The following is a 12,176-nucleotide window of genomic DNA, read 5'->3' as shown; positions in this document are numbered from 1 at the left end:
CGAAAGTTCGAGTCCAACAAATGTCCTTGTGTCCCCATTTTGTTTGTTCATTATTTGAATCGCCCCTTAATGGTTTATCAAAGAGTTATTACACAAATTTATAAATTTGACAATTTTAAAGGGACAGTGTGGATTATTTAGCACCCGCTATTGCATACCTGTCAACCTCCACGGCTCCATACCCGTACAAACTGTCGAATTTTCCCGTACAAAATACAAAATAATCGTACACCATATATATATTTTTTTTCTGAATGACGCATGTTGGGAAATCCCCAGGCGGTAGACGCATGCGATTGACAAATTTGCGTTTTTCCGCACAGATTTTCTTGTACGTCGTACTCATCTTAAAATGTATAAAAAACCTACTTTGTACGGCAAAACCGTACAGGTTGACAGGTATGCTATTGGTAAAAACAAAACATCATTCATGAAAAGGAAACAACATTGATTTAAATAATAAGCAAAAATACACAAATTCTCATTTTTTAAAATACTCGTCGGTGGAGAAAGATGCATTTATTTTTTACATCACTAAAGGTTCACTTAGAGCAGGCATGTCAAATATACGGCACGGCGGCCAGGTCTGCCCAGCTGGATGACACCCAAAATTTCTGATTATGTCAACAATGGGCAAGGTTCTAGCCCATTTCCATCAAAAGTTATGTTGTTTTTTGTAAATAAATACAAATCAACTACTCCTTCCAGCGCTAGATGGCAGATAAGGTGTGAAAATGGTCTGGTTTCATGTTAAAAGACAATTGTCTGGTAATTTTTCAACTTTAGTAGGCCCAGCCAAGTAGTTTGATCTGGTATGATTGCCTGTTAACTGCTAAACTCCCAAATTAAAAAATATGTATATAGTTTTTCCGTACAGATTTTCTTGTACGTTGTACATGTCTTAAAATGCATAATAAACGTACTTTGTACGGCAAAAACGTATAGGTTGACAAGTATGCATGCTTGACAAACGGTTTAACTAAAAGCAATTTAATAAACATTTCGTGAATAAATGAGTTGGTCACATGGCCAATTAAAAAAACCCTCCCCAGACAATTCTCTCTATCCCTTTTGTCGCCCAAGGGTTAGGGAAAAGGAGAACCATGGCTTGGTTTTGCCATGTTTCCTGGCTGGGGAGACGAGGCTGTGGCTGTTGTTTTATTGTCATGTATTTTGTGTATCTTTTTTGTATATCTTGCCGTGTATTTAATTTTGTATATATTGTTGTGTATCTTATCATGTAGTTTGTCATGCATTTCGTTGTGTATTTTGTTATTCACGTTGTATGATTTTCCATGTATTGTATTTTAATGTATATTGCCGTGTATTTTGTTATGCATTTTGCTGTGTTTTAGTGTGAAATTTTGTGTATTTTATTATGTCACCCGTCATTTATTTCTTTTGGTATTTATTTTGACACTTATTTTGTCGTGTATTTTGCAGGTCAAAATGTCTGAGCTTTTCACCCATCGGTTGATTGGTGTAGTAGCGGATTCGTTTATCACTGATCAATCAATAGGTTGAAAGCTCAGGTCACTGTTGTTGTGACCTAATACACAACAAAATACATGCCAAATAAATAAATGACATAAATAAATGAAAAAAAATGTATTTATGTCACAAATTTGGGTATTGTGTGATTTATTCATGCATTAATGTGCTTATGTCTTTGCATGCCATATATTTGTAGATCTTTATTCATCTATACATTTGGCTAGATCGGTCATCCATACATCTGTGATTTGCCAATGATACACACAAAAGGAGGGAAAGAGAGAGAGAGAAAGAGAGAGAGAGAGAGAGAGAGAGAGAGAGAGAGAGAGAGAGAGAGAGAGAGAGAGAGAGAGAGAGAGAGAGAGAGAGAGAGAGAGAGAGAGAGAGAGAGAGAGAGAGAGAGAACACATTGTGAGCATCCGAGGCAGTCATGGCACATTGAGCCACCAAGATTTACCATTCTGCATTCTGACCTGTCACGAGGACCAATATCTGAACTTTTATCCTTCACCTTTAAATATATACCATTTCCTGGAGAGTCACAATCTGCAGGTGTGTTTTCCTTCTCTATCATTCTCATAAGTTGAAATGTTTCATGTATGAAGAGCGCCTATGAATGCATAGCTGATTTATTGTAGTCATTTTCTTAGTGCTTCTCCACATTGAACTCATTAATATTGAGATGGTAATTCATTTCTAACGAACTGATATTTGAAGTCCGGCAACAGTGCACGAAGTCTGTGGGTTTTATTTTTGGTGAAGTTGCTCTAATCCATTTATTTATCTATTATCTTTTCACACAACACTTTACAATGGAAAAAATAACGCGCCATTCTTGGCTGCTGCAAAACAGCAAGCAAGGGGGGAGGACTAATGTCTGATTACATTATGTATTGCTGTTTTAAAAAAAATATAATTTTAATGATTGTCATCATTTCATTTTGTGGTGAAATGGTCGAAATGAATGTGAACAATGCGACAGTTACACATTAATGCGTATTTCGATAAGGAGTTGTGTGAATACATCCATCCATCCATTATCTTCATTGCTTATCCTCAGTAGGGTCACGGGGGTGTTGGAGCCCATCCCAGCCATCTTTGGGCAGTGGACACCCTGAACCGGTTGCCAAGCCAGTCGCAGGGCACACAGAGACAGACAACTCACTTGCTCATTCACACATTTAAAAAATGGCTGGATTTGATCCCATGACCTCAAAGCTGTGTCGCGTACGCACTAACCACTCAGCTGCCGTGTTAGTGAGAATAACTTGCCATTTCGAATTTTATGACATTATAACGATATGAAAACGAGAATTCCAGTGGCTACATAATCTAATGTTAGTTGCCATGGTTGTGTTGCTACGTGGCATTTTTTTTTTTCAATTATAGGCAACTTTGTAGAGTTCTCCACTTCCCCACAATTATCGAGTCCTCTTAAGAGCATTTCAGCTTTCTATAAGAGAACCGTTTTTTCTTTAGGGACTAGAGGGTACTCTTCCGTTCATGACCTTGAATACTTTGAAAAACGTTGAAAGGAATGGTCCAAATGCGTCAGACAATGAGAATGCTAATGGAGGGTAAATTCAACAGAATCAAGGAAGGACAAGAGTAAGGCAATGGCGTAAAACAGACAGCCCACAAGCCATATCAGTCCCATTAATGGATTCAATCCGGCCGGTGAGACAAATGACAACATGAATTTAACGTGGCAAACTTTGTAGATGAATTAATCTCGTCTCACCTTTTGATCACCAAAATAGTTTTTAGATATTTTTATCTGGAAAATATCCACAGAAAAACTCATAATCTCATAATTCAAAGTGTGGATAAATACACAATTTAACTGTGAATTCAACATAGTTTAGGACAAGGGTCTCCAACCAGATAGCCTCCTTAGACCACCTGAGTAGCCTGCGGACACGTTCTAATAATATCTCCCCATTGTGATATTAAAGTAATTTGATTTATTAACTCCCTTGATGTTTTTTAGTGGTTGACTGGGTCAATTTTCCTTTCATTATTTACACCATTTCAATATTGTTTGAACAACATACTTTAGTAATAAAATAAGTAAAATAAGGAATGTGTATCAAACTTGTAGCCCTTCAAGCTAATTAGTAACAAAAAGTGGCTTTCAGCTTTAAAAAGGCTAATGACCCCTGTTATATGAGTTTATGGATAGAAAATATTTCACACGGCATAACTCGCCTCATTTATGATTCCGTTTCTGTTGCCCTCAAGAAAGAGCAAGGACAAAGTGGGCGCAATGTCACAAACGTTCTGCACCCTCGCAAATCGTTCGGCGACAAACGTCTCCACTGACATAGGATGCCCCAGCGATGCCCTTTTGTGCAGCCTAAACATCTCCTGGTTCCTAGAGAATGCCACCCAGCAGGACATGGATGAAATGTGCTTGAGCGAAGAGGTCTACATGTCCATGCAACTGGGGCCCCCGAGGTCCCCAGTGTTCCTCCCTATCTGCATTTCCTACCTGCTCATCCTCCTGGTAGGCGTCCTGGGAAATTCCCTCACCTGCTCTGTCATCCTACGCTACAAAGAGATGCAGACACCCACCAACTACTACCTCCTGAGCCTGGCCGTGTCCGACCTCCTGGTGCTGGTTCTGGGCATGCCTCTGGAACTCTACGACATGTGGCAGAACTACCCGTTCTTGTTCGGGGAGGGTGGCTGCTACTTCAAAACGTTCCTGTTTGAGACGGTCTGTTTCGCCTCCATTCTCAACGTCACGGCTCTCAGCGTGGAGCGCTACTTTGCTGTGGTGCACCCGCTTAAGGTGAAGCAAGTGAGCACATCAACGCATGTTAAGAAGGTGGTGGTGGCGCTGTGGGCGCTGTCCATGCTATGCTCCATACCTAACACCAGCCTACACGGGATTGCGGTGCTGCCTCCCAAATTTGGGCGAGACTTCCCCCGTTCGGCCATCTGCCGTAAGTATGTCGTGTCGCAAATGTACACTGCTGCTTAAAAGTTTGAGGTCACCCAGACAATTTTGTGTTTTCCATGAAAAAGTCACAATTTTAATAATTGTCCAATGCCTGTGTTCTCTTGTTCATATCAATTTCTTCCTTTCGTTCGCCAGTCTCACATGTGGCTTTTATTTTGTCACTCTGCCCTAAGGGCCGGCATCTCGGAGGCACCTCTTCACAGTAAATGTTGGCATTGTTTTTTGCGGGTACTATTTAATGCTGCTGATGACCTGTAAGGCGGCGATTTTTCCAACTGCAGACTGGAATGTACTCGTCCTCTTGCTTGGTTGTGCCTCCCACTTCTCTTTCAACTTTGGTTCGAGGCTGGTTGTTCTTTTCTCTGAAAGGGACTAATACATACCGTTGTAGGAGATCTTCAGTTTCTTTAAGCTATTTGCCACACTAGGTAAAAAGACCATTTGGGATGCCACAGCCTTTTCTTTGAGTATTTAAAATGTCAGACTATGTGCCTGGTTTTGAATTCACAGAGAGTCCAACACAGTATGGTAGCTGGTAGCTATAATGGGAGAGGCCAAAAAGGAGACTTAAAATGCGTTTCCACTAAAATTATTTTTAAACTTTAAGAAAAAGCATCACAGGTTTGATTCATTTGTAATAATGCCTATATAAGTTAGTCTGAAATGGCTTCAAATTACATGTGACTTATATGTAAAGTATTATCTAAATTTAGTCGAGTAATATACCTCAGAGTATAGTTTAGGAATCTGTAACCAATGGCTCCCAAGCAATATGCGGCTCTTTTCATGAGTACATATAGCTCGGAGATATAATACAATTAGTGCAATTTTTATTAAATTGCTTTTTGTTAAACCATTTGTCATACATGCATACCTGTCAACCTGTACGTTTTTGCCGTACAAAGTACGTTTATTATGCATTTTAAGACGTTATGACGTACAAGAAAATCTGTACAGAAAAACTCAAATTTGTCAATTATGTGTACCATCCGGTATACACCGATTATCGCGAAACGGCAAATCAATCAAGTCAAACGAGTTCGCTGCGTTAACCTCTATCTCGGTATCGTTTTTTTGTTGCAAACGAAGCGAGCGGTTTGATGCTACTGTGCCATGCGCACAGTAAGCATCAAACCACCTCGGATTTTATGTGGTAGTTATGTAGTGAAAGGAACTCTTTTTAGTGAACCGGCTTTTTTGGCTCAACAAATTAAAGAGAGCCGGCTCTCAAACGGCTCACTTGCTTTGATGCATATTACGAACTATTGTTGTTGTATAAAGTTAAGAAAAAAAGGAAGTATAAAAGGAGAAAATGAAAAAAGACAGGTTTGTAGTTATCTCTTTTATCAGTGTATTACCAACAATAATTGAATGCAGAAAAAGAATTAATAATTTGAATTAAAAAATACATTATTCTACTTAATTACATTTGCATGTATTTTTTCCTTCTACAGTGATGGCCAAGCTACTTAATTTTTGAACTTTTTTAAAATAAACCTCAGTACCTCACAACAAAATGTTAATTACCAATATATATGATATAACGAAACACATGTACAATATAACATATTAAACTACATAAATAAACACGTTTGAAAAAAATATGGTGTAAGATTATTTTGTATTTTGTAAGAGAAAATCCGACAGTTTGTAAGGGCATGGAGCCATGGAGGTTGAAGCCGAGACAGTACATACGAGACAGTGTAAATGATAATCGAATGTTTTGGTGCCATTTTTGTTCCAATCGGTGTTCTTTTGTCTATTTGTTATCAATATATTTATCTAATGTGCAAAAAAGCACTTTTGCATTTAGTTTTTTTTAATGGCTAATATAAAATGTAAGAGGCAGTGGTTAGCGCGTGTGCGGCACAGTTCTAAGGTCTTGGGAACCTCCTGTGTGGGTTCAAATCCAGCTACCAGACTTCCTGTGCGGAGTTTGTATGTTCTCCCCGTGCTTGCGTGGGTTTCCTCCGGGCACTCCGGTTTCCTCCCACATTCCAAAGACATGCATTTCAGGTTGATTGGCCGGTCCAAATTGTCCCTAGGTGTGAATGAGCGAGCGAGTTGTCTGTCCGTGTGCCCTGCAATCGGCTGGCAACCAGTTCAGGGTGTCCCCTGCCTACTGCTCGATGATTTCTGGAATGGGCTCCAGCACCCCCGCGACCCTACTGATGATAAGCGGTGCAGCTTAATGAGATGAGATGTACAGTGCATTCGGAAAGTATTCACAGCGCTTCACTTTTTCCACATTTTGTTATGTTACAGCCTCATTCCAAATTGTATTAATTGAATTTCTTATCTCAAAATTCTACACAAAATACTCCATTATGACAATGTGGAAAAGTTTTTTTTTAACTTTTTTTGAATTTATTAAAAATAGAAAACTAAGAAATCACATTAACATAAGTATTCACAGCCTTTGCCATGAAGCTCAAAATTGAGCTCAGGTGCATCTTTTTTCCACTGATCATCCTTGAGATCTTTCTTCAGCTTAATTGGAGTCCACCTGCAGTAAATTCAGTTGATTGGACATGATTTGGAAAGGCACACACCTGTCTATATAAGGTCCCACAGTTGAGTGTGCATGTCAGAGCACAAACACCAAGCATGAAGTCAAAAGAACTGTCTGTAGACCTGCGAGACAGGATTGTCTTAAGGCACAAATCTGAGGAAGGATACAGAAAAAAAATTCTGCTGCTTTGAAGGTCCCAATGAGCACAGTGGCCTCCATTATTAGTAAATGGAAGACATTTGGAACCACCAGGACTCTTCCTAGAGCTGGCCGGCCTTCTAAACTGAGCGATCGGAGAAGAAGGGCCTTAGTCAGGGAGGTGACCAAGAACCCGATGGTCACTCTGTCAGAGCTCCCGCGTTCCTCTGTGGAAAGAGGAGAGCCTTCCAGAAGGACAACCATCTCTGCAGCAATCCACCAATCAGGCCTGTATGGTAGAGTGGCCAGACGAAAGCCACTCCTTAGTAAAAGGAACATGGAAGCCCGTCTGGAATTTGCCAAAAAGCACCTGAATGACTCTCAGACCATGAGAAACAAAATTATCTGGTCTGAGGAGACAAAGATTGAACTCTTTGGTGTGAATGCCAGGCGCCATGTTTGGAGGAAACCAGGCACCGCTCATCACCAGGCCAATACCATCCCTACAGTGAAGCATGGTGGTGGCAGCATCATGCTGTGGGGATGTTTTTCAGCAGCAGGAACTGGCAGACTAGTCAGGATAGAAGGAAAAATGAATGCATCAATATGTAGAGATATCCTGGATGAAAACGTGCTCCAGAGCGCTCTTGACCTCAGGCTGGGGCGAAGGTTCATTTTTCAGCAGGACAACGACCCAAAGAACACAGCCAAGATCTCAAAAGATTGGCTTCAGAACCACTCCGTGAATGTCCTGGAGTGGCCCAGCCAGAGTCCAGACTTGAATCCGATCGAACATCTCTGGAGAGATCTGAAAATGGCTGTGCACAAACGTCTCCCATCCAACCTGATTGAGCTTGAGACTTATTGCAAAGAAGAATGGGCAAAACTGCCTAAAGATAGGTGTGCTAAACTTGTGGGATAATATTCAAAAAAACTTGAGGCTGTATTTGCTGCCAAAGGTGGATCAACAAAGTATTAAGCAAAGGCTGTGAATACTTATGTAAATGTGATTTCTTAGTTTTCTATTTTTAATAAGTTCAAAAAACATAAAAAAAAAACTTTTTTCACATTGTCATAATGGAGTATTTTGTGTAGAATTTTGAGATAAGATATTAAATTAATACAATTTGGAATGAGGCTGTAACATAACAAAATGTGGAAAAAGTGAAGCGCTGTGAATACTTTCCGGATGCACTGTATACATGCATATATATATATATATATATATATATATATATATATATATATATATATATATATATATATATATATATATATATATATATATATATATATATATATATATATATATATATATATACTGTATATATATAATTTTTTTTTGTATGGCTTTTTGGATCAAAAGGGTTTTAGAGCCCTGGTATATCTGGTGATAAAATCCAATATTTATTTGTTAGAAAGCAGCAAGTTTAGGATTTTGGATTTCCCTACTTCACTCATTGTAAGATTTCTATTCTCAGAGTTGGTGAAGCCAAAATGGATGTACAACCTGATCATCCTGATTTCCACACTGGTCTTCTTCCTGCTGCCAATGCTGGTCATCAGCATCCTCTACCTTCTGATTGGGTTGCAGCTGCACAGGGACAAAACGCTGACCACGGTGGAGGACAGAAGAACCTTCGGTCCAGAAAGCCTCAGCAAATCCCGCAGGCAGAAAATGAGCAGACGTAACCTTCAAGTCACCAAAATGTTGTGTGGGTATAAATCTTAAAATATTCTTTTGTTTGATGAAAAACGTCACTTACATTGGAAAAACGTCGATACAAAACACGCCACTATGAATAATGCTATTACCGAACTGTGTTTTTGTTTCTCGCCACGGTAATGCTACTAATTACTTTTTCTGCTGTTGCATAGCTATTACCGTTATAGACCGTCACTAGTGGCGTGTTCCAAAGTTCTCATCTCATCTCATTAGCCGTACCGCTTATCCTCATTAGGGTCGCGGGGGGCTGGAGCCCATCCCAGCCATCTCCGGGCAGTGGGCAGGGGACACCCTGAACTGGTTGCCAGCCAATCGCAGGGCACACACGGACAGACAACTCATTCGCTCATTCACACCTATGGACAATTTGGACCGACCAATTCACCTGAAATGCATGTTTTTGGAACGTGGGAGGAAACCGGAGTGCCCGGAGGAAACCCACGCAAGCACGGGGAGAACATACAAACTCCGCACAGGAAGTCTGGAGCTGGATTTGAACCCACGACAGGTTCCCATGACATGAACTGTGCCGCACAAGCGCTAACCACTGCGCCGCCGTGCTGCCTTGTGTTCCAAAGTTTTTGTGTGTTATTACGTACGTTTTTACGTCCATATTCGTGTGAGTTTATGCTCGTTTTTCCGTGTAGTTACGTATGTTTTATGTGTTCGCGTTGTGTGACGTATGTTTTATGGGCATGGTTACATACTTTTTGTGCGTGTGTATGTACGTTTTTGCACGTAGTTTAGTACGTTCTACGTGTTTACGTACGCTTTGTGTTCTGACGTTTGTTTTCTGTGTTTTTACGTATGTTTACATACTTTTTTGTCCGTGTTTGCGTAAGATTTTGCAAAATAATAGTTTTGATTGTTTTTTTAAAATGCGCATTTTTACCTGAAATTTAGACAAGAGTAGTGGAAGATAAATTGGTCAGTTATACTATTTCAATGAATATCAATGTTGTATATTCAGACTGGTGTAAAGTTACAGCTCTTTCAGATATAAAAAAAATGTTGTTCGAGTCATTGATTGAGTCATTGGAAAGTGGCACTCCACACCGAAAAGGTTGCTGACCCCTGATGTAGTGTGTTGAAGGAAAGGTTGACTGCTGGTGGCTTGAGGCTTTTCTGAGGTCGCTGGCTTTGTCCCACTGGTTTAGTCGCTAGCTTAATCAAGCATGGCTGCCGATCTGGCATGGCTCGCTGGCTGCCTGTTGAGGTGAGACCTGGCCAGGGCCTTGATCCAGCTTATTCTCTTAGGACATGCCGTGCCTCCTTGTGGCTGGCCAAATTCAGACTGCCCTTGTGAGGTGAGACGTGTACCAGCTCTAGTTCCCGGGTTTCCGGGGATGGCGGACCCCCTGTGGTGGAGTTGTAACGGCAACCTTTGATACGCAAATTAAGCCCTTCCTAACCTCACATTCCAGCAGTATCAGTCAGATAACCTATCTATGTGATTGACTTCAAACACAATACAGGTATGCACTTCACATGTTTTGACATTGTTTGATCATTTTCTGACATTGCAAAACAGAATTCTGACCAAACGTTGAATACTCTACTGTATGTTTTTGTGAATGTTTACGTACGTTTTAATGCTTTTGATGTACGTTTTTGTGCATGTTTATGTACATTTTTGTGTGTTTTTATTGATTGTTATTTTAAAATATTGTTTGCTGTTTGATAACACAACTATCTGTCTGTTCAACTGACTCGAATACTGCTCAGAAAATTCTTTGACATACAAAAACTTCTTTGAAAGTAAGGTAGATAGTTATTTCCCCGGTAACTAGTTTCTTTTACTATAGAGTAATTCAGTCACTGACTTGGTTTTTGAAAGAAGTAATGAGTAACTACAACTAATTACTTTTTTAAAGTAATGCATCCCACACTGAGCACCACTCATCCAAGCATGCTCTTTGCATTTAGTGAGTCATACACAAGCAGAAAAATGAACTTGTTTTTATCCATCTAAGCGGCAGCCATTTTGTTGTTTGATGATTACTGAAAATTATTTAACCATTACCAGTGACGCTTGTAAAATCCACAAGAGTGTATTGACATGACACAAACAGGGGTTTTAATTATCGGGTAGTTGGGCTGGGTATCATTGATACTAATTTCTTGATTTATTTTTGACATTTTTTGATATTTAAGTCGCTCTAATTTATCTGATATCAAACAATGTGTATCGTTATGAAAGTTACATTCCATTCTGCCCAAAGCTAATTGGGGTTTTAATACCTGCGAGCTCGGGTCGGGCTGGATTTTTTTAGGCCTGATCTTACCTCTGCCGCCTCTATCCTGTGTGTCCAGGTGTGCTGGTGATAGTTTTCGGCATGTGCTGGGCCCCCTTCCACATGGACCGCCTGATGTGGAGTCTGATGGACACTTCGCTGGAGCGGCACCTCCAGATTTTCGAGCACATCCACATCATCTCGGGCATCTTCTTCTACCTGAGTGCCGCCATTAACCCCATCCTCTACAACCTCATGTCCACTCGCTTCAGAGAAATGTTTAGACACGTCTGGTGCTTCTCTAAAACTTGGAGGTTACCCTCCAATTTGGAGATGACGCTGCACAGCAGCCTGAGCCACAAAAGACAGAGATCTTCGGTGTTGGCCCGAAATAAGATGAACGGGGATCTTTAAAACAATGCTGTAAGCAGTTTTGTGCTACTTTTGCAAGATTTCAATATATTTTTGGGTTTGTGTTGTATTTTACGGGGAAGAAGAATGTCAAGCGTAGGATTATAGTTCCTGCCCTCAACACGACTATGTAATTTGAACCAGTGTCGTCGTGTAAGAGGCTATTTAATTTTTTAATAAAATGGAAATTGTAAAAGGCAAAATATATCTTTAAATGTTTTTTGGTAAGGAAGGTAACTCTAAATCTATCAAATCTAAACAACTTTATAAATCCCAATTGGTGTTTGTGTTAAAGTATAGTAAGTTAACTTGATACTACTGAATATAAATAACATTATCAATCTGTGTGTGTGTGCATGTGCGTGCACATGTTTGAATGTAACTTATTGGCTCCGAAACAGCTGAACAGATTTTTGTGAAAATTGACACTCTTGTACTTTAGGCTTCCGCAAGTGTCTTTAGCTAGGTTTTGTGTCAACGGACCCCCAATAAATGCCAAAATAATCGATAAACATCTGCTTTTGTGTTGTCTGCTTTCCTGGGATTTCTAACGCCCTCTGACTGGCAAATTGGGTACTTCAGCTCCCGACAACTGACCACTCTAAGTAACTGATCCCAATCTTCTATCGGCCATAGAATGCCGGACCGTTTTGCTTGTAATACATGGAGAGTTAAAGTGAGACTATGTAAAATTTG

General features: G+C 40.0%; 1 protein-coding gene across 1 annotated transcript; it reads left to right on the top strand.

Moving 5' to 3' along the window:
• The first annotated feature begins 3,760 nt into the window (after window positions 1-3,760).
• On the top strand, window positions 3,761-11,901 carry LOC148374323 (neuromedin-U receptor 1-like). The gene is made up of 3 exons (XM_088354899.1): window positions 3,761-4,442; window positions 8,591-8,824; window positions 11,149-11,901. Exons 1-3 carry the CDS (start codon window positions 3,761-3,763, stop codon window positions 11,481-11,483), a joined length of 1,251 nt encoding a protein of 416 aa, XP_088211025.1. The 3' UTR covers window positions 11,484-11,901.
• Window positions 11,902-12,176: the final 275 nt, after the last annotated feature.

This window comes from Urocampus carinirostris, chromosome 1 (genome assembly GCF_059441175.1).
Source record: "Urocampus carinirostris isolate Australia breed hairy pipefish chromosome 1, RoL_Ucar_1.0, whole genome shotgun sequence".
Lineage (NCBI taxonomy): Eukaryota > Metazoa > Chordata > Actinopteri > Syngnathiformes > Syngnathidae > Urocampus > Urocampus carinirostris.
Note: the sequence above shows the minus strand (reverse complement) of the source record. Positions and strands in the feature narration are given on the sequence as shown.